Genomic DNA, 27,519 nt, shown 5'->3' on the forward strand with positions numbered 1-27,519 from the left:
TATGTAATGTTTCTATACAATGTAAAGGTTAGTAACAAAATTGTTGATGTATCTACCACCCACTTTAAGAAACGGAATGCTGGCTCAGCACCTGTGGCTCAAGTGGCTAAGGTGCCAGCCACATATACCTGAGCTGGCGGGTTAGAATCCAGCCCCGGCCTGCCAAACAACAATGATGGCTGCCACCAAAAAAATAGCCAGGCATTTTGGCAGGCACCTGTAGTCCCAGCTACTTGGGAGGCAGAGGCAGGAGAATCGCTTGAGTCCAGGAGTTGGAGGTTGCTGTGAGCTGTGATGCCACGGTACTCTACCCAGGGTGACAGCTTGAGGCTCTGTCTCAAAAAAAAAAAAAAGAAATGGAATTTACTGAGACCTTTGTAATCTCTTGTGTGTCCCTCTTCAGCTATCAAAGGATGATCACACAGATGATCCTGAATTATGTGTTAATTATTTCTTTACTTCTCTTTACAGTTTTACTGCATTGATACATACCCCTAAACTATATATTCATTAATTTTGCTAGGTTTTGAATTTACATAAATGTAATCATGCAGTCTTCTGTGACTTGCTTTTTTGTTTAACCTAATTTTTTGAAAAAATTTTTGAGGTTCATCTACATTGGTGCATGTAGCTAGAGTTAATTCATTTTCACTACTGCCTAATTTTTCATAGTATGAATATCCTATATGTCATTTATCCATTTTACTGTTGGTAAACATTTAAGTGGCTTCCATTCTTTTCATTTTTTTCAAATGGTGCTGCTAAGAACATTTTTTTACATATGTCCTGATGCAGTGTTTAAGAATTTCTCTAAGGCATAAACCTAGGAGTAAAATTGCTGGATCATAGAGTGTGTACATGTTCATTCTTAGTAGTTTATGTTAAATTATTCTTCAAAGTAGTTGTACCAATTTATACTTCCAGTAGCGATGTGTGAGTTCTCCCCAAATATGGTGGGTATCCTCTGACTCCACGCTATTGAGGGAATGGGAGATGGAAGTCCAGGCCCCCCACCTGGTCCCTACTGATCCCACCCTGGTGGGGAGGAGGGCTTGGTCCTGTTAAGTGGGGGTGACACTTCTGGCCCCTGCCTAGCCTTCTCTGATGTGGTGGTGGGAATGCCTTGTTATAGCCAGGAGAGGGTGGAAATCCAGACTCTCCATTCAGCCTTGTTGTGGGTTAGGGGTGGGTTGGGGCTGTAGTTTTATCTGCAGCATTTAGTTGGAGTAGAGCAGCTACTATCTAAAACTTTTCTGTCTTGCTAGGGTGCACCTTTCCTGGGCCTTTGGCTACGGAAGCCAGCGTTTTGGGGGGGCTCTTTTGTCTGTGCCTGTGGTGCTTCTGGGTTGCTGTTGCTGGCTTTTTTAGCAGCCAATAGAAAACCCGGGGACTTAACCACCTTGTCATTTTGTGGGTCTTACAGTCCCTAGCAGCTCTCTCCACCTTTCAGAGTTGTCTTACATTTGTTGAAGGTTTTTAGATGTATACGCAGTCCTTCAGTTATGAGTGAGATAGGTTCTGTAGGTTTGTTTCTATTCTTTTTTTTTTTTTTTCCCAAGACAGAGTTACTTTGTTGCCCAGGCTAGAGTGCCATGGCATAATCATAGTTCACAGCAGCTTCAAATTCTGAGCTCAAGAGATCTTCCTGCCTCAGACTCCTGAGTAGCTAGGAGTACAGGCACCCACCACTCCTGCCTAATTTTTCTAATTTTAGTAGAGATGAGGTGGGGGGGGTGTCTCGTTTTTGCTCACAATGGTCTTGAACTCCTGAGCTCAAGCAATCCACTTGCCTCCCAGAGTGCTAGGATTGTAGTGGGCCACTGCACCCAGCCTATAGGTTTGTTTTCCTTTCTTTTTTCTTTTTTTGAGACAGAGTCTCACTATGTTGCCCTTGGTAGAGTACCGTGGCTTCACAGCTCACAGCAACCTCAAACTCTTGGGCTTAAGTGATTCTCTTGTCTCAGCCTCCCAAGTAGCTGGGACTACAGGCACCTACCACAAAGCATGGCTATTTTTGTTGTTGTTGCCATGGCTGGGTTCAAACCCACCAGCACTGGTGTATGTGGCCAGCGCCTTAACCACTGAACGATGGGTGCCAAGTCCGTAGGTTTGTTTTCATGCTGAATTTGCATGTAAATTGGAACAGGTGCCTTTACCTATTACCTGTAATAGCTCCCATTCATGTGAGTTATATATCAGTTAGATGTTGTAACGTAGGGACTTAACTGTAATAGCCTGTGTTCATAATTGCGAGGTGTATGTAGTCAGATGTTTGGAACTCGGGAACTGGCTATACTTGGAGGGAGGGATAAGGAGAAGCGTGTCAACTTCATCTTGTTGAGGAACAGGAAGTCTGCCCAATTTCTGTGGAGGTACTGACAGCAGAAAATTGGTTTGTGGTAACTTGCTCAGGACCTTTTTTGGTTTTCTAATGTGTCTATCAGGTGGGGACCTGTCTCCTTTGGAACTGGCTGATGTGAATGGAGATGGCCTGCGAGATGTGCTTCTCTCCTTTGTGACGTCATGGAACGAGAGCACAGTAGGTAAGAGATGTGTCTTTTCAAGGCTGCTGGGGGCGGGGGGACCCTGAGTTAGGAGAAAGCATCAGAGGTGTCTCCTGAGGGGTACTGCAGAGGTTCTGCAGTGAACAGTACGTTACCACAGATCTGTCATACATGAGAAGCTTGACCAGAAATTCCTGCATGTAAATAAAGCCCACTCCAAGAAATCAGAGTTGTACCTCAAAGGAAGTTTTAGTGGTCACCGAGCCCAGTGAAGAGACTGGGATCCAGAGAGGAAGTGGCTTGCCCACATCTGTAGAGAATGCTGTTAGTACTTAGGTTTTGTGAGTTTTCTCCCAGTTTCCCACGCCTCTTAGATTATAATGAATGTTGACTCTGTCCTGCCCACCCACTCGTGGCAGAAAACCTCTGTCCATGTGTTTTGTCCACCTCCTTGCACACACTTCTTGGCTGAGGTCTTCTATTCCCCCTGCAGTTTACTCGCCCACATCTGCCCTCTATCCTGCCATCTGCTTTGGGAGGCTGGCCTGTGTGGGGAAGGTCCCAGCCCTCTCTCCTGTGGCCCACGGGCAGCACAGGTGAGGAACTGGAGAGGAGAGAGAGCGTGGGGAGAGAGATGTATTCCTCTGGCTCCCTCCCCACTGGAGCGTTTGTAGGGTGGCTACACCCTTGACTGTGGGTCATAGCTCATCTCAAGGTGGCCCTCTTATGGGACTTTCTTTTTCTGGATCCCAGTGATTCCTTCCTCCCCTCATCTCCTTGGGCCTGGATGCAGTAACAGTTGTGAGGGACTATTCTTTTGCTTGTGATGGCCTTACACCCTGGCCACATCTTTGTAAATGTTCTTTCTCTCAAATCTTCCATGACTTTCCCTAATTGAGGGTGCTGTTTTTGAAAGCCTGCCTGTTATACATGTCAACCGCAAAAAGAAAAAAAGAAAAAAGAAAGAAAGAAAAGTGTTCCATTTTTAGCATAGGTCCACAGGGGGTTTTTGAGTCTGGTGTGAGATATGTAAGCAATTTGGGCAGAGTTCTGTTAAGGAGAGAATCTCCAGCCTAGAAGTAGATTTTCATGTAATTGAAACTTGATTACATTGTATCTGGCCTATAACATTTGAAATAAAAATTTTCCCTGTCCGCTTTTAGATTTAGAGATATTTTAAGTCATGTAGCATCTTCTGTGGTTTGCTACATATCGAGACATAATGGCAAGGCTGTGAGCTGGGACGAGCCTGATTTGGCCACACATTGTAAGAATAAGAATTCAGTGAACACACGGTGCTTTCTGTGTGCTCTGTAGGCTTGTAAGCACCGCACATATATGAACTGATTTATCCCTGAATACAATCCTATGAGGTAGACTGATAATATTTTCCCCCTTCAGCAGATGATGGAGCTGAGACACGCAAGTTAAGGAACCTGCCCACGGCCCCGCAGCTGGTAGATGGCAGAGCTTAGATTCAGACTTGGAGTCTGGCTCTGGAGTTCACATCCCTAACCCTCATCCCAAACTCTGTGCCTGTAATCCACTCAGCTCTGTGGCACTGGCCATACCGGGATTGAGGTCTTGATTTGTTCACTTGTTCCTCGGTTCTTTCCATGACTGTATTGAATGCCCACGGCATGGCAGGTGCGGTGCACCTTCTCCAGTCGTGCTGGTTATACATGGAGGACTGAGCAGGAGGGATGTGGCTTCTGCTGCAGGGAGTTGTGGTCTGGTGGGGGAAGGGTCAACCCATCACCACCCAGGAAAAATGAGTCTGAGCGTTGATACAGAGTTGGCAGGTCCTTGAGGAGAAAGAACAGTGTAGGGTATCCCCCACAGCATCCTGGAGAAGTCTGGACATTAACGGCGTTGCCACAGTTGGTCGTAGGTATCGACTTCTGGCAACAAAGTCTGAAGTGGTGAGCCACAGTTTGTCACTTGATTTTAGGTTGTCTGTTTAATCAGTAACACTGAGGAGTTGGTAGAAGGAAGCTCTAAACTTTCAATTCCTGTTCTGCATTAGTTCTTGCTGGAAATGGAAAGTATGTGAGATGTCTGGAGTGTCCCTGTCCTGAAAGTGAATGTGAAACTGGCAAGTGAGAACAGTGTTGTTCTGATGTGAATCGAGTGATGGAAAGGCTTATTTACTGTGGAGATGGCTGTTCCCATCCCTCACCAGCTGTCCTTGGACCTAGTATTAAGTCTTCCCAAGTATCCTTTTCTGACTGGAGCTAAATCAGCTCAGCCCGTGGAAGTCTGGATCAGCAAGACCTCCTGATTATTGCCATATGTAATCTTTAGGTTATTTTTAAGAAATACCATTTCATGCTCTTAGGGAGCATTTGCTAGTGATGAGTAGAGTTCAGTAGTTTTGCTCCCTATTCTGTAAATTTGCTAGATCAGTCTTATGTATACCTTTACCTGCTGTTTTCTGTTTGTGACAACTACTTTTTCATATTCTTGATTTTGCTCCTGTTTTTTCTCAGGCAAACAATTGGTTGCTATAGGTGCTAGACACTGTGCGAGGCACTGAGGATGCAGAGATTAGTAACAGTCTTCCTCCTCAAGGGTGTCACTATTTAGTGTGGCCGAGGTGGCAGACATGTCAGCAGAAGTGTTAGGAACGGTGCAGGAGTGGAGATGTATTTGAGGCAGTCAGGGAGGCCACGGCTCTTGCCTCACCTGAGAAGCGTGTTGAGCAGGAATGACAAGCACTATGTTTTCAGCCCTTGTTGCCAGAAAGGTGGGAGGGAGCAGAGTACACAAGTGTGTGTCGCTGCCTTACCGCCATCCACGTTTGCTTCTGGCCTCCTGCTCAGCTCTGCCTCTTATCTCCTCTGCCTGCTTTCCTTTGTAGGTATCTCAAGACCAACTGCGAATCTTGTGTGCCTTTCGGGGATGAATGGCAGCACGCTGTGGTCAAGTCCCCTCCCTGAGGAGGCCCGAGATATCACATGTTTGGATCTGGTGCCAGGAGGCTGGGCTGGAACCGTCTGCCTCGTGACAGGAGCTCACAAGATGCTCAGCGCGTTCAATGCCACGTCAGGTAGAGACCACTGACCTCGGGAGATCTTTGCTCCTGTGAGCCATAATTCTGGATTAGAACAACCCAGTGGGGAAGGGAGGGGACCTTGCTACAGAGTCTGATTGATTGCTCTCTGAAGGCGGTTATTAAGGGAAATGAGAGAAATGATTTCGACAGATTGAGTCACTGAATCCGTGGTTCTACCTGCATGGTGATAGTATGGAGCTAAACTGCATTATCCAAACAGAAACTGCCCTGAGGCCTTGGGTTTGTGAATAGTCCGCCGACTCTGTTCTTTGTACAAAAGATGATTGAGCTCTGTCTCTTATTTAATATGCCTGAGTCCCAGTCCAGGGTGGCCATAAAGTTCATGTGGAGTTTAAAATAGTGTGCAATTTTAAATTGCATGCAAACTTTATGGCCACCCTGTACATTAGACTTGGGCATTAACTACTTTAAAATGTGACAGTGAAGAAATTAAGGTGTGTTGAATCTTTTTGATTTGACCTTTTAGCTTCTTATTGCATTCAGGCATTTGTGCCTAAAGGAATGAAAAAGAAATATAACAAAGGCTTCTTACAGAATCTTAAGTTTACTGCCACTGTGGTTGGTGCCACCTTCCATGGGCTCAAGTCGAACTGAGTAAATAACATCCTTCCCAGGATGAAAGGTTGGAGTTTGATAGCGGAGTAGTTCTGAACGGTAAAAAATTAGGATGCAGGTAAACTGTGGAACTGAAGTCATCTTGAGAAAACCTCCTACAGTTTCTGTGAACACGTTCGAGAAGGAAGGAGAGGGGGGTCTTCTGGTCAGCTGGCCCCAGCTGGTTCCTAAATAGTTGTGATAACCCCTCACAGGTCAATTCTTCCACCCCACACAAGTGAGATTTTCTTTTTTTGAGAGACTTTGGCGCTTCTATTTTGCGTAAGAAATCTAGGTGTGAAGTTAGTACGTGGGTTTGTTCAACCAGATAGCTGAGGATTTTCGATCACAGTCTGCTCCTTTCCTCCTCAATAAACTAAACTTGAAAGGAATAAAGTAAATAGGAGGTGCTGTCTGCTGTTGAGACAGCATTGTGTTTCTCTTTGTTGACCTGGGAGCATCTCATCTCCCTTTTCCAGTGTGGTAGTGTTGACCTTGCTTGTCCTTCCCTAGGCAAAGCCATTTGGACTTTAGGTGCAGACTACTTGTCCAACGGTACCTTGGCTGCCCCGGTCGTGGTGCTGCCAGATGTGGATGAAGATGGCGTCAGAGATCTTATGGTTCTGGCCATTGGGGGCTTGCAGGTATGATCTCTGTTAAATGTTTCGTTGTTGTTGTTGTTGTTGTTGTTATAGAGAATGCTTCAATTTTAGTTATCTCAGTTCCTAGTGTTATTTTTTAAAAATTATTATTATTATTTTTATCTCAGTTCCTAGTGTTATTTTTTAAAAATTATTATTATTTTTTTAAGATAGAGCCTCAAGCTGTCATCCTGGATAGAGTGCTGTGGTGGCACAGCTCACAGCAACCTCCAACTCCTAGGCTCAAGCGATTCTCTTGCCTCAGCCTCCCAAGGAGCTGGGATTACAGGCGCCTGCCGCAGTGCCCAGCTATTTTTTGGTTGTAGTTGTCTTTGTTGTTTGGTGGGCCCCGGCTGGATTCGAACCCGCTAGCTCTAGTGTATGTGGCTGGCGCCTTAGCTGCTTGAGCTATAGGCACCTAGCTAGTTCCTAGTGTTATTATCATAAATGGCTGCTTTAAACTTTCTTTTTACAAGGGCTTACGTTTAAGTAAATTCTCTTTGTGAGAGTAAGTGAGTAAGTGACCATTATGAATCCATTTTTCCCAGCAGTCATTCTGGTTCCATGTGCTGTGGTGTAAGGTGCTCTGTGGCCAGACAGGTTTGTGTGTGAACTCCCTGATAGCTTTGTAGAATTTGTGGCACGCCACAGAGCCTATTTGAGGTCTGTTTTTTCCATATGTAAAGTGGGAATATTATATCTCCTTGTAGGATTGTTATGCAAATCAGAGCTAATGTATTTAAAGTGCCTAGAATGATGCCTGTTTTTTACAAGGTATATGTGTTGTTAGTTTTATTGTATTTATATATATATATATATATATATATATTTAAATTTTATTTCCATTATAAGACAGGAGGACAGACTGATAGATAGCTTACAAGTTCTAAAGATAGAGTGTACATAGAATAAAATCAAAGTCAAATGATAACAACAGTGAGCAAAGAAAGGAGGGTTGTGATCTGGCCTGTGCCAAGCCAGATGCTGATTCCAGGATAGTGACCTTTGAATCATGGTCCTGAATTACACTTTGCTGGAACTTCAGTACACTGGAGCTAGTTCTTCTATACACAGATAAAATAAGAGAAGTCTTTACTCTTCCTAAATCACAGGAAAGAATAAATTGATAAACGGAATTGTCTTTTTTTTTTTTTTTTTTTGAGACAGAGCCTCAAGCTGTCCCCCTGGGTAGAGTGCTGTGGCATCACAGCTCACAGCAACCTCCAACTCCTGGGCTTAAGTGAGTCTCCTGCCTCAGCCTCCCAAGTAGCTGGGACTACAGGTACCCACCACAGCGCCCGGCTATTTTTTTTGGTTACAGCCGTCATTGTTGTTTGGTGGGCCCAGGCTGGATTCAAACCCGCCACCTTTGGTGTATGTGGCTGGCGCCTTAGCCACTTGAGCCACAGGAGCTGAGCCAAGAATTCAGGAATTATCCATCTCATTTTTTTTTTTAATCCCAGCTATTGTAAATAAAGGGACTAGGGACCAGGGATAATTCTAGTTATTACCTCTAACAGGGAGTTGATTGTCTGAAGGTCCCAAGGGGAAAGTTTGGAGAGTTTCTTTTTAGTGGAATTGCAGTGGGCTGGGGTATTGAATAAATAATACCTTTATATATCTTGAACAAATTCAAGAATTTTGGTCTTATGCCCCGTCTGGCTTCCCGTAAGCTGGTGGTGGTTATGGGATAGTGGTTCAGCCCCTTAGGGACCCTCCGTAGTAAGGAGGGCTCTGTTAGGGGACTTGGCTTCTGGCCTACTCTTCTTCTGTGCCCATATTGTGTGTGTGTGTGGGGGGGGGTGTCTCACCCAGTACATCGTTCATCTTGTCCCATAGAATTTATTCATTTGCACAGTGGGCCAGAGGCATGAAATACTCTCCATTCTGTCTGAAAAGTGATTGATAGTTCTAGGATGATCTCGGAGAGGCAGTGGGTACATAGCAGCAGCTTCAGTCTTTCTGCTGACCTCCTTTGACCTCAGTACCAGCAACAAAGAACCAAGGAATTTGTTTAAGCTCCTGAGATGGGGGGCTCTCTCTTCACAAGGAAGGAAATGTATACATTCTATGATGTAAGTGATTGCATTCTTAGATCAGGGTTTAGAGTGAGGTCGGTTTGGAGAACTGAACCTATTTCAGATTAGAGGAACTGATCTGGTCTAGAATATTAGTGGAAGGGACGCTAAGTCACATGGTTAACCTTCTCCTACCATGCTGTGATCTCCGATTCAGCACTGCAGACATATTGGCTGCTGTATTCTCCTGGAGGCCTCAGGCCTATGGCAATATCACTGATTTGGGAGACGGTCCATTCAGGTTTGGTCAGCTCTAGAGCATTCTGTCCTGTTGATGAGAAATCTGCTTCTCGCAGCTCCCATTCATTGTTCCAGCTTTAGTCCCGTAGAGCTACTCTGAATGAGTCTAATCTCCTTTCTGAATGAAAGCCCATCAGCCATTAGCCTGACTCCTTTAACCCTGCTACTTTCAAGGCTAAACACCCCAGTTTCTTCTGTTTCCCATGCAATAATAGGAAGTCCAAACCCCTCTTTTTCTTCATTTCTCTCCCCTTATACTCCAGTGTGTCCAAGACTCTTTTAAAATGTAGTACCCATACATAAAAACAGTATTTTATTCATAGTCTAACCATTTATATCAACCCCAGGAAATTGTTACTCCCTTTGATGGAGACTCTACTGAGATTTCAAAAGCCCTTTTTTATTTGTTTTTTTTTTTGTGACAGAGTCTTACTTTGTCATCCTCGATAGAGTACCGTGGTGTCACAGCTCACAGTAGCCTCAAACTCTTGAGCTCAAGTGATTATCTTGCCTCAGCCTCCTTTGTAGCTGGGACTACAGGTGCCTGGCATAATGCCCGGCCATTTTTAGAGACGGGGTCTCACTGTTGCTCAGGCTGGTCTTCAACCCCTAAGTGAGTTCAGGCAATCCTCCTCCTCAGCCTTCCAGAGTGCTAGGATTACAGATGTGGGTCACTGTGCCTGGCCTCAATAGCCTTTCTAAAATTTGCTTTTTGTTGGTAATTAGTTAGGTAACAACTATATCTTTTAGTTAATCAATTATTATTATTTTTTTGAAATTTTTTTTTTTTTTTAAGAGACAGAGTCTTATTTTGTCGCCCTCGGTAGAGTGCCGTGGCTGGGACCACAGGCGCCTGCCAGAACGCCTGGCTATTTTTTTGTTGCAATTTGGCCAGGGCTGGGTTAGAAACTGCCCCCCTCGGTATATGGGGCCGGCGCCCTACTCACTGAGCCAGAGGCGCTGCCCTGGTTAATCAATTATAGACCAATTTCTTCTGGCAGATTTTGACTCGTCTTCCAGCCCAGGGCCTTTGTGAATTTTGAGTTTGTCATATACCATTTTAGCTATTCCTCTCAGCTTTATGATAAACTTGAGTTCTATTTATTCAAGTCTTTAATAAGAATGTTTAATAGGAATGGGGTAATAGGGCAGCACCTGTGACTCAGTGAGTAAGGGCCAGCCCCATATACCCAGGGTGGCAGGTTCAAACCTGGCCCTGGCCAAACTGCAACAAAAAAATAGCTGGGCCTTGTGGCAGGTGCCTGTGGTCCCAGCTACTCAGGAGGCTAAGAGGATTGCCTAAGCCCAAGAACTGGAGGTTGCTGTGAGCTGTGATGCCACAGCACTCCACCGAGGGCGACAAAGTGAGACACTGTCTCTAAAACAAACAAACAAAAAAGGAATGGGGTAATAGCAGAGTACTGTGATGTTCTACTAAAAACCTCCCTCTAGGTTGTATTAACTCTGTAAAATTTCTTTATCTGGGCATACTGCAAACCACATTTCTTTGATCTTGTCATAGAATTCTGATGATAAACTTTGTCAAAGTTAAGATATAGATACCATCCCCGTGTTTCTCAACTGGTGTCTATATCCCAAAAGAAAATCCTCCAGAGCTGTGGTTGGCCAACAATGGCCAGTAGGCCAAAGTTGGCCCACTGCTTGTTTTTATAAAGTTTTATTGAAACACAGTCACATCTGTTCATTTCTGTATTGTCTGTGACAACTACTTTCACACTAGAATGGGAGAGTAGAGTAATCACTACAGTGATCATCTGCCCATCAGAGCCTAAAATATATCTGGCCCTTGATGGAAAAAGCTTGCCCTTCTTTGAGAGTAAAGTTGGTAGTGGCCTGGCCAGACATTTGATGATCGGATGCTCTGATGGGAGAGCACTGCCTGGATTGATTGTAGCTGGGACCAAATATTACTGAGGATTTCTGGGCATGGGAGTAAAGACTCCTGTAAAACCATCCTGCATTTAGCTGTAGATAGGGATTCTGTTCCCCAGGACACTCTTCAGTCATCAGCAGTTGTACTTTTCAGAGAAATTGAGGTACCATGGAAGAGGCCCTTTGCATGTATTTAGTAAGAGAATAGGATATTTCCCTCACTTTCTTACTTCTCAGGAAATAAAGCAAAGCAGGTTTGGCTTTGTGCTTTCCAACTTTTGGCTGTTTCAGAACCTGTAGCTAATGAGAAAAACTAGGAGCTTTGTGAAGGAGCCATGTGACTTAGGCACAAGAGGGCTTCTATCAACTGTACTCTTTTCTTTGACTTCTACAGGCAGATCTCTGCTTTCTGCTGGTGTCTGGCCGGACAGGAAGCCCAGTGGGCCGACTCGTGAAGTACAACATCGTGGGAGTTGGGAATCTGATTGGCCCTCAGGTTTACATCACCACAAATGGGGCTGTCTACATCCTGTTTGGCTTTGGTAAGAAGCAAGGCTGGTTTTCATACTATTCCCCTCTGGTGCGTGTGAGTAAGCCTCCCTGGTGAGACGGGGTGATGGTGCTGGAATTGCTGACAAAAGCCCTTTCAAAGCCCCCGACTGCAGGCCTCTCACTCACCCCCACCTATTGCAGCTTGTTAATCTGCTTTCCCTTGTGAGAAGACTCTTTGTCCAGCACCCACTTCATCACTGCCCCACACATTCCACGTTGAACCAGTCTGGGTGGGCTCCACTGGACTCAGATGCTCAGACCCTGTGTCTCCTACTCAGATCCTCACCCTAGGATAGTTTATTAAATTCAACTTCTCAGTGTTGGTTCTTCCTGTGGTGTTAGGAAATATACAAGCTGTCGCCCTGCGGGACATTTTTGTTCAGGCCCAAAATCGAGACAGCTCACCACCTTCTCTGCAGATTGAAGAGCCAGAGTGGGAGAAGCGAAGATCTATCAACCTGTCTGAGTTCATTGACGTGTACAGGTAGGGCAGACGTGTGTCCTTGGTCACAGTGAGGTCTCCTGTAAACTCATGTGCCTTGGAGCCTTTTTGTTTGGTGGGGCTGGTGGACATGTGGGCAGAGGTCTGGTCTGGTTCACATGAGTGAGAAGTTTCTTCTTTTGGTACCATAATGTGTTGATATCTGTGTTTTGGAGACCATGATGTGGAATCACATCACACTTGGGTTATAAGGAAAGATGTTGGTGTAGAGTCCCTAGTCCAAGTGACGAGGGAGCTAGCTTTACTTAACTGTTTGTGGGACTTCGCTGAAGGATCTGACCTTTCCCTGTATTTTTCTCTTAGGTGAAGCATCATATTGATAGAAGCAAGTACTGCTTTCATGAACTCTTATTTTTGATTCTTGCTTCTTAACTAAAAGCATGTGGTTTGGTCACATGTAGTGGGTTTTACCCATTTAACTGCAAGCCTGGGTAATAATTGTTTTGTTCTTTTTTTTTTTTTTTTGGCCGGAGCTGGGTTTGAACCTGCCACCTCCAGCATATGGGGCCAGCACCCTACCCTTTGAGCCACAGATGCCACCCTAATTGTTTTGTTCTTTTCTATCAGAAGGTTCAAGTCATTTTCTTAGGCAGCATCATGTTGTTTTGGTGAATGTGGCAGGCATTAGATAGAATGGTCCCAGTGTTACAGAGAAAGAAATAATTCCATGAGGCACATGCCATGGCTTGTTGTATAGCTCATTGACAATTTCAGGCCTTCTGTCCAAATCTCTATTCTCCTTGCCATTGTCCTTGACTCTGTTACCTTTCTCAGAGCATCCAGGGTGAGGCTATTACACTGTAGCACTTTGCCTCTGAGTTTCTTTTGAACTTCCGTGCAGTTTCCTAGGGATCTTTTGTTTCTAAGGCTTGAGAAAATAAAGTTCAATTGGAATAACAGAGAATCCCTATGAGACTATAAGAGGATGTACAAATGTGTGTACGCTGAGAGTAAAGGGCTGGGGAATCTCTTCTGAGCCAGACACTAACTGTTGGGGTCTTGTTTAATTCAGTGACGGTGTTGACCTGCTCCAGATGGTGAAGGCCCCAGATTCCAACTGCAGCAACCTTCTGATTACTACCAGACAAGGCCTCGTCCTGCTTCGGGGGCAAAATCTCACACCTCACTGGACACTGAGCCTTCAAGGCCTGAGCAGGTTTGCAGCACCCCTTCTCATGTTTGCTGTTCAACCCACTTTTCCACGTGTAAAAACTGCCTGAAACAATTGCTTGACATCTGGGGTTGACGCAACAAGACGGAGAGAAAGAGCCCCCAGTCCTGTTCTTCTCATTCACGCTTGCTTTGTCCTTAATTGCAGCCAGCCTACTCCTGGGTATTTCACTGATGATCACACACTGGACTTTCTTCTGCAGATACAGGATGATGGAGTTGGGATGAAAAAGGTACAATTTGGGGACTCAAGTCAATCAAAATGTGTAAAGTGTACTTTGTGTCCAGTCCTGTGCTAGGCACTGTGAGCAGTTAAAAGAACCTCAAAGACTAGATTAAGAGACACAATGAAAATCCACAATTCAGTGCCACAGTTTATGGTACTGGAAGCATTTCTAGGGTAATATTCTTCCTGTACAGGAGTTCCTTCTTCTGGATCTCCAGCTTACAGTGAGGTAGGAGAAGCCTTCTGAAATCTCTTGGTGGGGAAAGGCAGGTATAAATACATTTAATTTTCCATGTACATAAACACCTAAGATGACAAGGTATCTATCCATGGTAGCTGGGTTATTATGGGAGACTTTATAAAGGAGGAATATATGAGCAGAGCTTTTAAGGTTGAATTGTATTTATGTGGACAGGAAGGCATGCCAGGTCAGGAACACCAACACCAGAAGCCCAGAGAGAGAAATGTTATGGCCAGTTTCAAGGACACCCCGTTGATCTTTCTGATTTTTTCTGATTGGCTTGACAGTTTACATTCCTTTAACGTTACAGGCAGAATTACAGAGTTTTAAACATCTCTTTAAAAATTATCCAAGCTTTTTGGTTTATCTTCACCGTGAAATATATATTAATACATTGCTTACTGTTCTCTGAGAGAGAAAAAGAATTCAACATGCATTTCATCTTCATCTCTGTATGTGCCAGGGTCTGTGCTAGATGCTGGAGACTCAAAGTTAATGAGGATGGGGCCTCTGCTCGTGCGTGGTCCTGCTCTCCTGGGGCACCCAGGCCGTGTAGCTCTACCACATCACGGAAAGCGCTGTTGTGGAGGTTTGGGCCCTTGGGAGCATGGGCAAGCTGCAGGTCCAGGGAGTGGAGAGATGCTTCCATTTGCCTAGGGGGTTGTGTGTACAGAATCCTGAGAGCAGAGAAGAGGTTTGCTGAATGGATGAGGGTGGGCTGAGCTGCACTCCAGCCAGAGAGATCTGAATGAGGTCAGCTTACAGAAGGCCCGAAAAAAAAGGCCACAGCACTTGCATGAGGTGTTGAAGGCAGTAGGGTTATTTGGTCATGGGCAGAAAGGACAGATGCAGCGATCCAAATATCACTTCAGGAAGAGTCTTCCCACAGTGCTATGCAGGAAAGAAGCCATGTCTGCTTGTAATTCAAAGGAATCTCAGCAACAAATTGGAATTTTCACTGGCGTACCGGGGAGGATGACGGGAGAGAGGTGTGTAGTAGGTTGGTTAAGAACTGCAGTGCCGAGAGTTTCAGCCCTGGGTTTTACCTGGCACCACTCCTTCTCGGTGGCCTTGGGCAAATCATGTAATCTCGCCTAGTTGCAGTTTCTGAATTTATAAAACACAAATAAAATACCTCCTGTCTTCATCAGGTTATTGTGACAGTTACATGAAATAATGTGTGTGACTAGATCAAAGCATTTAGTGGAGTGGCCCCAAATTTCTTTTCTCCCCAAGACTATAAAAGGGAGAAAGGGCTCAGGAATCTCTGGGTGAGATGGCTCATGCTTATAATCTTAGCAGTCTGGGAGGCCAAGGAAGGTGGATTACCTGAGTTCACTCATGAGTTTGAGACTAGCCTGAGCAGAGCAAGAACTTGTCTCTAAAAGTAGCCAGGCATTCTGGCAGGCACCTATAGTCCCAGCTACTCGGGAGGCTAAGGCAAGAGAGTTGCTTGAGTCCAAGAGTTTGAGGTTGCTATGAGCTATGATGCCATGGCAATCCAGAGGGCTACAGAATGAGACTCTGTCTCAAAAAGAAAAAAAGAAAAGGAATCTTAAATTTCTAGTCTGTTTTTTCCTTTCTGCTGGTTTAGAGGAATTTGTCTCTGCCAAGTTGATTCCAGGACCTTTTGTGATGTGGAGTTTGAGCAAGGGTGGGGCAGGGCAGGGATCAGTTTACTAAAAGCACAGGGCATGTGACTGTCCAAAGAGGTTAGGTCTTCCACTCACAGAAGCACAGAGGCACCGAGGGAGAGGGAGGAAGGTGGGGCTGGGGCAAGCTTCCTCAGGATTTTGGCTAATGAGAGGCCCAGGCCTGTGAGGTAGGAGATGTTTGGGGTGGGGAGCAGGTCTAAGCGCTTCTGGGGCTTATGCATACGATCCCCTGATTATCCTTTGAGAGATGCAGCTAAGGAACACAGTTCCTTTTCTTTCTCTGCTTGTTTAAATTGCTCCTTTAAATGTGAGACTACCCAGGGATGAATTACATGTGCCATGACATGGGGAGTCAAATCCTTGAAGCTCTGAAGAGGATGCACCAGCAGTGCATGAGTTCACGTTTTCATTGTTTCCAAAGTGTGGTCGCAGTGGGAGGGATGAGGGATGATACTTGGCATCTGGGGAGTGGCTGCTCTGACTGTCTGAGGACCGTCCTAACCATGGACAAAGCGTCACTTCCTGTCTCTGCACCTCCTTTCCTCATTTGTCAAATGAGGGGGACTAGATGATTTGTCATGTCCCCTTCCCATTTGAGAATTCTCTAGTTCTGTAAGCCCTGCTAGATGGGAATGGGCTGCAGAAGCTCACGTCCTGGTCCCTAGACGTCGTTCCGAGCTCTGCACGCGCCTGCATCTCAGCAGCTCAGCCTGTTACGTTAGGTGTTATTTGAACACCTGTGGGTTGTCTTGTTTTTTGTTTCTGTATGTTTTCTTGGCTACTGCTTTTCCAAGGATTGGCCATGCGCACTCTCTGTCTTTTCTTTTGCAGATGATGGTGGTGGATGGTGAGTCTGGCTTCGTGACTTGGAGTTACAGCATCCCATGTCACATGAAGGAAGCGCCAGCCACATCAGCCGTCACTTCAGACCAGAAGTCTGTCTTCCTCTTCTGGGCTGAGGGGCTGGCTATCTCTTCCAATTCCGTGAGTGAGCCTGGGAGCGTTCCTTTTTCCCTTTGTCAGACGGCAGCTGCTCTGCAGGGCTGACTGGAGTCTGGAGATGCTATTTGGCCAGTCACCTTCTGAGAGGTTAGGGGTAGAAAGAAATCAGCCCCCACTGGGGGACAGCCTTCCGGGCCTTTGCCTTTCGACCACGAATGTGAGTGCTGATTGGCTCCTGGGATGGGAGGCTGGATAAAGAATAAAATGTCCTCTCAAAATCCAAGATCCAGATTTACAGAGAACTCCTATATGCTGTAGTTGTTGAGGAGGAGAAATCACTTTGAGTGGTCTGGAGGGCAGAGAGAGTTTCATGGAGGGGTGAGGCTGGCCTTCCAGGTGCGTCCACTGAGGGTGCAGGAACAGGATGGGGAGGGGTGGCCAGCAGCTGCAGAGGGACATTGACCAAGCGAAACCTGAGAGGTCCATTGGGGAAATTATGGGAGAGAAAGTCTAACACCCAGAAGGCAGGTTTTAGAAAGTCTTAAATGTCATACTGCAGTATTGTAATGGGGTTGATGGGGCAGGGTGCTGCCCATAATAGATGCCTAGGAGTTGTTTGCAAGACTCTGGCTCACTTCAACGAAACAGGTCTTGACTGAGCACCTGCTGTGTGCCAGGCACTGTGATCTCTGAAGAAATCTAAGAATAACCAGAAATAGCCCTGGCCCTCTAGCGAAGACAGATGGGCCCCGGGTAATGGGGGAACCTGATGGAAGCAGAGTCCTGAACATACCAACCAGGAGCTCATGACAAGTTACTCAGCTTCTCAGCCTCGTGTTTTTTATCCATAATAAGGATACTAATATAGTCTCTCCTTCTGAGGATCAGATTTACCTAAAATCTGGATTATTGTGCCTACTCTGCTCACTTAACATGTGAGCATGAGCAGTTTACCCAATATTTTTACTTTCTGAGGGGACTAGACCAGATGACACCCAAATGTCAGCTTCTATAAATAACTATACAACAAAGGCATGTCACAGATGTTCAGTAGAGTTGCAGATGTGAGGTGTAGATGGAAGCTCAACAGGAGGGAGAAATGAATTTTGCCTGGGCTGATGTGGGAGCCTATGAAAGAGAAAGGAAGGGTTTTAATGTTCAGAGTTGGGGTAGAGGACACGGTTAGACGGTCTCAGGAGGAAATGGTAGGACTGACAGTGGTTAGAGTAAAGCGTGCATTTGGGGTGATCGATAATCAGACATTTGCATAGCATGGGTGGGTAGGTAAATCACTTGGGCAGGTGAAGTCTGAAAAAGGCAGAGTTTGGTTAAATAGTTCAAGACTTTGGTTTTTATACCAAGAAATTTGACTTTATTCTGTAGGCCGTGAGGAAGGTGTGTGGCTATCTTGTCATGTTACCTGAGCCTGACATCTGTCCCTTCATCTCTGGGGCCCTAAGGCTATGTGGACAATGCCCTCTTCTGCTTTGTGGCCATGTAGTAGCAGTGAGGCTGTAGTGTCCTTTCTGAGCTCCTCCCCTAGGGGCCTGCTGCTTCGCACACTGAGAATGTGGAAGCAGCTAATATTCCATTCCCCTCCCCAAGGGAGGGCCAGGGTGGTCCGAGGGGAGGAGACGTACGTGGGGGGCTCAGTGCAGCAGCTGTTTACTAACCCACATGGGAGTGCTGCTGTGCGTATAACTGTGTGGTGCACACGTACGTATAACTGTGTGGTGCACACGTACGTACGTACTGCCCAAACAACAGATCTCGTCCCCGCGCAGAAGTTACGCTGAGGAAGATGGTCCCGGTGTGCATTTCTTCTGCTCTAGAGCGTTAGGAGACTTACACACTCAGGCCTTAGAATTTTTGTTGATTTGTTGATTGATGATTTGCTTCTATCTGGTCAACGTTCTGTTCATTTCACAAACTGATACGATTTTTGTAATTTTTAGCCTGATGGCTTACAATTGGATTTGCTATCCAGTGAAAGGAAATGTCTTTGCCTTATTATGTTTTCATAAATAGATTTTATCTCCACAAAGCCCCATCTGCTGTGAGGGATGGACCAGTATTCCATTACTTCCCTGGGCAGGAGACTGGGAAGTCTCCACATCACATGCCTTTCTTGGGGCATGCACATTTCCTTTTTTTTTTTTTTTTCCTTATAAAGGAGAAAGTATTTTCTAGCTGTAGATTGTGGTTTAAAGGTGTTAGTGATTAGTTTGTATTTTGAGCTTTTTGAAATAATGTCTCTTATATATGGGAGTTTCTTGCAAGTATGTCCTTGGAGTTGGGAATGGGTAACAGCGTCTCTCCTCTGCCTTTCATCTGAGGACTGTCACATGTGGGAATGTAGAGTCACTTTTGCTTTTCCTTTTTGTGGCTTATTGTCAGGATACCACCATCGTAGGAACTGAGCCACCTAGCCTTCACCACCTGTACCTCCTGCATCCAACCTTCCCCTCCATTCTTCTGGATCTGGCCAATACCACGGGCACAGTGACAGCTGCAGAGGGTGAGTCTAGTGCCGGTGGGAGGCTGTATACTCAAATGGGTAGAGAATGTGTGCTGGCTGTAGGTGAAGAGACCACTATCCGTCCTCTCCCCGCCCTAGTGAAAGACTTTCCAAATTATAGCAGGAGCATTTCCCTGGCAGCCCTGTGCCTAGGGGGCACTGCTGGAATGCTCCTTCATGATGGCAGCACCAGATTCTCAGGGTGAGAACCCACCTGCTCTTGTGTGTGCTGCAGCTGAGGGGAACGTGCATTCCCATTCCAGAAGGGCTCCACGGTGCTGATGCAGCCATTTAGCAGACATTTATTTTCTTTTTTGAGACGGAGCCTCAAGCTATCCCCCTGGGCAGAGTGCCATGGCATCATGCTCACAGCAACCTCCAACTCCTGGGCTCAAGCGAGTCTCCTGCCTCCGCCTCCCAAGTAGCTGGGACCACAGGCGCCCGCCACAACGCCCGGCCATTTTTTGGTTGCAGCCATCATTGTTGTTTGGCGGGTCCGGGCTGGGGATTCGAACCCGCCACCTTAGGTGTATGTGGCTGGCGCCTTAGCCGCTTGAGCCACAGGTGCCGAGCCCAGACATTTATTTTCTTGCTCTCTCTCTCATTTTTGTGAGACAGAGTCTCACTTTTCACCCTTAGTAGATTGCCATGGCATTATAGCTCACAGCAACCTCAAACTCTTGGGCTTAAGTGATTGTCTTGCCTTAGCCTCCTGAGTAGCTGGGACTATAGGTGCCCACCACAATGCCCAGCTATTTTTAGAGACAGGGTCTTGCTTTGGCTCGGGTTGGTCTTGAACTCCTGAGCTCAAGCAATTCACCTGCCTCAGCCTCCCAAAGTGCTGGGATTACAGGCGTGAGCCACCAGGCCTGACCTAGTAGACATTTATTGATCATCAACTCCCAAACACTGCACCACATGCTGGGAATACAAATTAGGCTAGTTTGTTGACCCTCTGGGAGCTTAGGATTTTTTTTTTTTTTGTAGTTTTTTGGCCAGGGCTGGGTTTGAATCCACCACTCTTAGCATTTGGGACCGGCGCCCTATTCCTTGAGCTACAGGTGCCGCCAGGAGCTTAGGATTTTGAATTCGCAGTGGCCTATGATGGAAGTAGCATATGTTTTGTTAGGGCTTTTAGTGGAGACGGTTTTTTGAATAGTAAACATACACATTGCATAGAAATTAGAGAAAGGAGAAAAATCAGAAAAGAAAAATTGCCCATAATCTGACTGCTCATAACCACTGTGAACATTTTGGACATGTTCCTGTACTTTATCTATCTGTTTAAATAATTGTCGAGCAAAATGGGCTCAGATATTGGAGACGCTTAATTCAGGAAACCTAGGCCGAGGGGACTCAACCTCTGCTGCCTGTTAGTCTGGATCAGGCGTCCTCAAACTACAGCCCGCGGGCCACATGCAGCCCACCTAGGACATTTATCTGGCCCACTGGGTGTTTTTGCCATCGCTGCCTGTCCTGCTTAGCAGCCAACTTGTCCCGGGGCCCGAAGTCCGGCACTCCAGTGGTCTGAGGGACAGTGAACTGGCCCCCTGTTTAAAAGTTTGAGGACCCCTGGTCTGGATTGTCTGCTGATCTCCTCAGAGTTTTCTTGCCTCCTAATCTGCTGGGGGAGACCAGACTGGCTACATGTCCTCTCTTTATTTCTTTCCACATTCTCTTGCCACTTAGGGACTTTCTGCTCACAAACTCACTGTCTTGCGTTGCATCTAGTGCTTGTGGCTCTCTGGGAAAGAATAGCTCATCTAGAACTAGCAGGTGCACCTGCCCACTGGCTGGGGCGTGGAGTTGTGGGTGGTGGTATGTTATTTGCAGAATCCTGTGATTGACTCTAGGTGAGCTATTTTTTAATATTAGTATAAAATATTACCTAGTGAACATTAAATAATGACAAGTATCTCGAGACCATTTCTATTACAATTACTGTTTTAAAGATGAGACAAAATGAACACTGGCAAGGTAAATAGTGTAGGTGACCTTGCACTGACTGACAGTCTAGGAATTCTCAGGCTTCCCACTTTGTTGGGTTCACTTAACTACTGAATTCTTGCCATAGTGAACACATTCTTTCATTTCCTGAGTTGGAGCATTTTTGGAAATGGCTTCAGAGGAGTAAAGGTGCAAATACCAGGAAGGAGGTACTGCTTTCCTGGCATCCAGTCCTCCCTCTCTGCACCCACGGTCCCTGCCTTCCTAGCTGCATTTCCGTGTGAACTAGTGAGTAAATGGAGTGTGCTGCTGAGTCAGACCACTCTCTCCTTGGTAGAGGGCACGTGTCCTTGTTAACTGCTCTTGTTTTTGTCCTTCCCAGTTGGAATTAACGACCTCTGGAAAGATGCCTTTTATGTTACCAGGACAACAGGACCAAGCTCTGAAGGCCATCCCACAGCCCTGGTGGTCAGCAAGCTTAGTCTGCGGTGGGCACTGATGGAGGGCCAGATGGCCCAGCTACAGGAGACCACGCCCAAAATTGGCCGTGGGGAGTTGCGAAGATTCCTCTCTAGGATAAAGTTTGTTGATGCTCCCTGTGAGGTGAATAGCTTCTGCAATATTTGGTTACTCTTAAGGATTTGGGCCAAATACTTCCACTCCAGCTTTGCCCTTTATAGAGCAGGGAGAGTGGGAGCTTTGCCGAGTAGATAAGTATCAAGAACCCATTGCTTTTGCAACATTTCCTGAAGGTGTTTTGTGACCATGAAGAAATGGTTCTCAGTTCTTTGTTTTCAGCTGGAAAGAGTACCATCTCCCTTAGTGGACATTTTTACTTATTTTATAATTTTTTTAAGTAACGTAAAGTGGAATTTTTTTTTTTCAGATTCATTCTGTCACCCTGGGTAGAGTGCTGTGGCATCATAGCTTACAGAAACCTCAAACTCGTGGGCTTAAGCAGTCCTCTTGCCTCAGCTTCCCAAGTAGCTGGGACTATAGGTGTCTGCCACAATGTCTAGCTGATTTTTTTGTTTTTTGTAGAGATGGGGTCTTTGCTCAAACTAGTCTAGAACTCCTGAGCTCAGGCTATCCACCCGCCTTGGGCTCTCAGAATGCTCAGATTACAGGTGTGCACTGCTGCACCCAGCCCTTAGTGGACATTTTTTTTTTATCCCAGTGACTGAGGGAGGTACATACTAGTACTTCCTAGGTTGGGGCTGGTGATGCTAATGTCATGCAGGGCTTGTAGCAGTTACGTACTATGAAGAATTATCTTGCTCAAAATGCTGATGTCCCCACCACCCCTGGAAATACTATGGTCTAATCCATGGTTCAGGAACTTAGCGTGGCAAAGGACAGAGTCTCTGGACCTTTGACCTTGTAAACTGTTGGGGCTAAAGAAAAGGATGGGAAAATAGAGGAATAGTCTGACCTCCTTTAGTTTTGCTCTACTTGAAAATCTCTACCATGACAAAAAAAATTAAAGTCACTTATACTTCACCTTTTTCCATAGATTTAGTCCAGTGGAATCTTCAGTTTCAGGAGAAGTAAACAGAATGGATGTCCTCTCTCCCCTGTCAGTGTAAAATCCGTTCTTTGGAGAGAAGGAAGACTTCAACCTCATTTTACCACCTTCACCTTCATTTTGCCCCAAAGTTGCAAAGCACTTTGGAATCCTTCGATAACAGCATGATCCGTTCGGCTGGGGCGTCATACCTACCACCTTCTCAGTCCCTGCATTAATGCTGTCTAGGAACTGTATGGATAGTTTGGAAGTGTGAATCTTATAAGTGTTGTATGTTTTTTTTTTTTTTTGTATGTCTAATTTATAAACTCTACTGGGGCATCCAGTGATGTCTACAACTAGGAAACCTCTTGTTTTGCATTTGTTTGTATATTTTTTAGTGTTGTGGTGAAGTTGTTTTTCAGGTATATCCTAAGCTTCAGGGATCCCATTTCTTGTCCTTTTGAAATCGATCTGGATTCTTTGGTCATCTTGAGACTTACAGATGGCCTACCTCTGAGGGTCTTTGATGGCCCTACTTTGAGGGTCACTCATCATTTCTCCATATCTTCTCCTCCTCTGTGCTTTGGCTACTTCCCAGTTGTAAACTGGCAGTGGAAGACTGAATTAGCTATCCCAGTAGTTTCATCTATCTTGTTTCTTCAGACTTTTCATCTGTCATCTATTACGTGGCCACAAGAATAACCATATTCCTATCACAACGGGAGCAAGAGAAATAGAGTTTCGATGACCCATCTCTGACGACCAAGTCCATGTTACATGTTCTGTGTGGTTTTGATGGTTCTACCGGTTGCAACCTTTTTCCTGCAGAGACGCAGACCTGTACTGTGCATGCTGTCTTAACTGAGAGAACTGCTTGTCAGGGCGCGCTGAGGCTGATGCCTTTCCCAGCTTCCTTGCTTCTCTTTCTTAGCATCTTTTTCTTTAGGGCACCTCCTACCTTCTCTCACTTGCTTTTTCTTCTATTCAGGGATGTGTTTCTGGACTTTTGCTGCTCGAGTCCAATATGCAGCCACTTTGCCCTTCATTCTTCCTTATAGAGCCTTTGTAGCATTATATTTTGAGGAAAATTCTTATGTAAATACTGTAACTTTTGTAAGTGGTTAAGTTCTTAAGAATTATCTCCCTCTTCTCCTGTATAAATCTGTTGCTCCTATTAAGTTCTCTTCTAAACTTCTAAGTCATTATTTATAGAGCAGAAAATCCTATGTTAGCTGACGGAGAACTGCTGCTGTTCTTGCATAATTTTGATAGGTCATTCCTGAGTGTAACTCAGGTTCTCTCTTCACTTGGGCTTTTTTGTATCTGTTTAGCTTGTGTTAATAAAAGGATTATGGAAAACTGAGGATTCCAAATTTAAAGGTCTATCTCCTAATTGCCCCCTGACAGGCATTATGACATAATAGGAGGTTGGCAGCAGTAGATCCCAGCAGGTGTCAAGCAGGTGTGCTGTTTGGCCTGCAGATTATCTGGCCTGCAGATTGGCCTTACTAGGTTTCTGGGTACCTTTGCCTTAAGACCCTGAGAGCTAATTTAGTTTCAACACTTTGGAAGTTGTGTGCGAGTCCAGCTTGACTTTGGGGGGGAGTGGGCAATTTACAAGATACCCCCTAGAGCAGTGGTTCTCAACCATCCTAATGCCATGGCCCTTTAATACAGTTCCTGTGGGTCGCGACCTGTAGGTTGAGAACAGTTGCCCTAGAGTATGGGAATGATTCCAGATTTTTTTCTAGGGTTTGAATTGACTTGGTTATAAGGACCTAAGGATCTAGTTTGGTTTAGTGTAGAATTCTAAGGATTAATTTACAGTCAACCAGACACCCAAAATTTGGGTGCTGGTCCTATGGCCTGGCTGAGCTGTCCAGGCATAACCTGATACTCTACGGTGTTGAAGCTTTCTGGGAAGCCAGCCACTCTAGACAGGAGTGAAATGCAAAGTCATTTACTGAGGACCTGTTTTGGTGGGATTGTCTTGGCAGAGGATTGTGTTTATGCATGGTGAATGCCACAGATAGAAAAGGGAAGCTAGAAAAACAATGTCCCTGAGTTCTTCTTGATGTGTTTGCAAGCTAACTTAACATAGGTTCTTTTGCCTGTGGTAAGTTTGGATTGCTTTGCTAAACACATCGCTCTTGGTCCCTTCTCCCTCCTGTAGCCAGTATGGAAGGGTCTAAATTGTGGCTGAAGACTGAGCAAGCTTCACCTGACCAGTGTGGTTGCTGGTGTGTCAAATGTGTCTCTAAATTTCCTTCTTTTGCAGGCAGCCATCCACCCAGACAGCCAAGATAGGGAATGCCGCTTTCTTTCTTCAAGCCCAACCAGGGTTGCCAGCAAAGCCAGTGTGACCACTACTTAGAAATAGTAAGGGGACTTCTGCAAAGGCAAGGGTCTTCTCCTCCTCCCAGTCTCTTTCCTTCCCTTAAAAACCCTCCCTTCTACCCTAGACCACATCCTTGCCGTCCCCCAAACGTGTGGTGTGGTGATACTAACCCTTATGAATGTGAATTGCTATCCTATTGCCTTTGTAAAGAAGAGCCACCTGGTATGTTGTCAGGAAGTTCTATTTAAAATGTGAACTGTTACAGAATAAATAAATTATGATGTACAAGAATATACTTATGTGCTTTTCTCCTTCTTAGCTATCAAAATGGCTTGTTTTCCCTTATGGAAAAGAGAAAGGGCAAGTGGGTGGCATTCTTTATGGATGAAATAATAGGAATGAAAAGATGGGGACCCAAAGAGGAGACTGTATCCTAGCTGTGTGCACTGGGGGAGTCCCTGGTACGACTGTCCACTGGGGACCCACATTCCTACCTGAGGAACCTCACCTGCCCATTTTTAGATGTGAACCTGCCCTGTGTGGTGCAGGAGCCTTCTCATATTACTCTACCGTCCTAACCAACAGCTCCTAGGATCCTATTTAGTAACACTTCTAGTGGGTACCTACCATGTGGATGCAGGACATTGTCACAGGCAGTGTGGAGGATGTCTGTGGTGTGTGTCAGAGCACTCAGGGGTGCTTCTATTTTCCAGGCTGTGCCTTCCAGAAAAGAATTCAGGTGCACCACGCTCAGACTACCATGACTGTGTCGTATTCCATTTCTCCAGTTTCCAGACAGATAAACCAGATTTCTGAGACCCTTAAGGGCAGGCACTCTATTTTACTCCTCTTTTTATCCCCATCGTTTTGCCAAACCTGGCACAGAAGTGATCAGTACGGGAGAGCAGGGAATCCTGGGTGCATGCGATTGGGATGGGTGGAAGGAGCCAGAACTGTGAGGAGAAAGGATGCCCTTTTAGAATTGTACTTTAAGAAACCCTCACATGTAGCCTCTAAAAACCACACTCAGGAGACAAACTTTGGCTTAAGCACGTGTTGGTAACAAGTAAGGTAGCCTGCTCTCCAAAACCACTTAACTCCTAACACTGCTCTTCCTTTATGGATGGCCTAACTATTTCTTCTAGCTCCTGGGCAGAGCCTTGCTGAAACCCTTTGTTCTGTATCTCTGAGTAGAAGTCGACTCCTTCGGAGACTGAGCGGATGGGCTGATTGTGGTAGCGGTGGTAGCTGGTCACAGGGCCTGCTGGGCGTGCGGCACACGACAGCTGCTGAAGGAAACACTGGTGGTGGTGTGGCAGGCAGCTCGGGGTCTCTCGGAAGCTCTTACTGTGCTTGCACTTGAACTCCAGCACCATCTTGGTGTAGGTGTTGAAGGTGGTGACAGCTGATGCCATGCAGCAGGTGAAGGAAAGCCAGGCCGTGCTGGGGACAAAGTGCAAGAAGATTGGACAGTAAGAATCTGACTTTCTTGAAAGAAAAAGGCCACGATCTCTTCCCACTAGTAAACTAGACAATTGCCTCATAGGTGTTTAGGGATCTGACTGTGCAGCCTCTGCCACGTTCTAGGTAAAGAATTGTGGGGGCAACAGAGCTTAATTTGGTCTGTTTTAGTAGGACGTGTTCTGGATGTTTTGGAGTGAAAGAGAGTAACTCACACAATACTAAAATCAGACAAGTTTAATGGACTTATTTTCATGGCATTGATCAGTCATCTGTGCCATGCTCTTTCATGCCTGGTGTGCCTGTTTTGTGTGCCTGTGTCTGTTATCTATTTGGACTCCTATTCCCCAAGCTGCAGTTGGGCTTGTAAAATCTCCAAGATTCCACAGACCTGTAGCTCACACATATGCAGTGGACATAGCCTAACACACTCCCTCCCTTCCCCCCCTGCCTCCCCACACACAGAGCTGGAGATTTTCTGCCACTCAGATGCTGGGAGGAGTCATCTCTCCACACCTTCCTTAATTCTGAACTGGGCAGTCTAAGGGTCTACATAGTTGAGTATCTGAGAGAGACTTCAGGAAAACGTTTACTACAAATCTGGAGGTATCATAGGTTATACTAGTGGAATTTGCTTCTTGTGAAAACAATGTGGTTCTTGGCTTAAGGGTGTTTATAATGGATGGGAGCAAAGCTGGAGATTAAGAGAAGCTGGTTGGGTTCAATAAAGTAAAAAATAAAAGACACCAGGGAACTATATCAAACACATTCCTAAAAACTTGGAAGGTTAGCCCCCTAAATCTCCCTATGGTTCTGGGAAGCTCAGGAAACAGGAAATTTTGTGAGGTTAGGGAGGGATTTCGTGAGGCCAAGTGATGGTTAACGCCAGGCCACACGCTGGCACTATCTGTTCCTATCTGCTGCCTCTGACACACTAAGTGGGTTCAGGCTGGGATGCTTCCGGTGGGGGTTGGAGCTCTGCAGCTGTAATGCCAAGAATGGCCTGAAGAGAGACACAGGGTGAGAAACAGTGGGTCTGGGAAATGGCTGGCTGAGCAGAATAAAGACTTCCGAATCAGTGGCACTTAGTGTACCTTGAGAAAGGGGAGAGGGCCCCATAACGCGCAGCGCAGTTTCCATATTGCCTTAGAATGGAAACTTGAGCCCAGCACTGTCTTTTCAGGGCTCTTAACTACGCAGCACTCGTCCCAGTTAATGACAGTGTAAGTTGGGAGCTTTGCCCCGAATGAGGAGTGCTCCTCAAGGGAGAAAGTAAGGAGCTCGTAACCAAAGGGAATGTTTAGCTCCAGTGTGTTTGATTGTGGCATCTCCCTTTTTAAGAAAAATCGAAAAATAATTGACCCTTCAGTTCTTTAAGGGATAAAGAAGGACTGTGGTAGGGAAGTTTTCTTTCTTTCTTTTTTTTTTTTTTTT

The 27,519-nt window shown here is 45.7% G+C and overlaps 2 protein-coding genes across 5 annotated transcripts in view; one reads left to right on the plus strand and one right to left on the minus strand.

Annotated features, from left to right (window-relative positions):
• The window catches only part of FAM234B (family with sequence similarity 234 member B), a 39,432-nt gene extending 14,538 nt beyond the window's left edge, over positions 1-24,894 (plus strand). Inside the window, exons 3-13 of the mRNA XM_023517902.1 lie at positions 2,445-2,543; positions 5,365-5,553; positions 6,688-6,818; positions 11,421-11,568; positions 11,921-12,062; positions 13,093-13,236; positions 13,399-13,483; positions 16,204-16,356; positions 18,712-18,832; positions 21,162-21,382; positions 22,293-24,894. Of these exons, the coding sequence (XP_023373670.1) occupies positions 2,445-2,543; positions 5,365-5,553; positions 6,688-6,818; positions 11,421-11,568; positions 11,921-12,062; positions 13,093-13,236; positions 13,399-13,483; positions 16,204-16,356; positions 18,712-18,832; positions 21,162-21,382; positions 22,293-22,298 (1,439 nt within the window). The 3' untranslated portion in view covers positions 22,299-24,894. The remainder of the gene's footprint in view (positions 1-2,444; positions 2,544-5,364; positions 5,554-6,687; positions 6,819-11,420; positions 11,569-11,920; positions 12,063-13,092; positions 13,237-13,398; positions 13,484-16,203; positions 16,357-18,711; positions 18,833-21,161; positions 21,383-22,292) is intronic.
• A 769-nt stretch (positions 24,895-25,663) lies between these two features.
• The window catches only part of GSG1 (germ cell associated 1), a 16,835-nt gene continuing 14,979 nt past the window's right edge, over positions 25,664-27,519 (minus strand). For 2 of the 4 annotated variants that reach the window (XM_012810080.2, XM_003797779.3), the window contains exon 6: positions 25,664-26,067. In XM_012810080.2, the coding sequence (XP_012665534.2) occupies positions 25,725-26,067 (343 nt within the window). In that variant the 3' untranslated portion in view covers positions 25,664-25,724. The remainder of the gene's footprint in view (positions 26,068-27,519) is intronic. The other 2 variants (XM_023517903.1, XM_012810081.2) reach the window with 2 other exon arrangements.

The sequence above is a fragment of the Otolemur garnettii genome, unplaced genomic scaffold, assembly GCF_000181295.1.
Source record: "Otolemur garnettii isolate 467f Iridium unplaced genomic scaffold, OtoGar3 scaffold00124, whole genome shotgun sequence".
Classification (NCBI taxonomy): domain Eukaryota; kingdom Metazoa; phylum Chordata; class Mammalia; order Primates; family Galagidae; genus Otolemur; species Otolemur garnettii.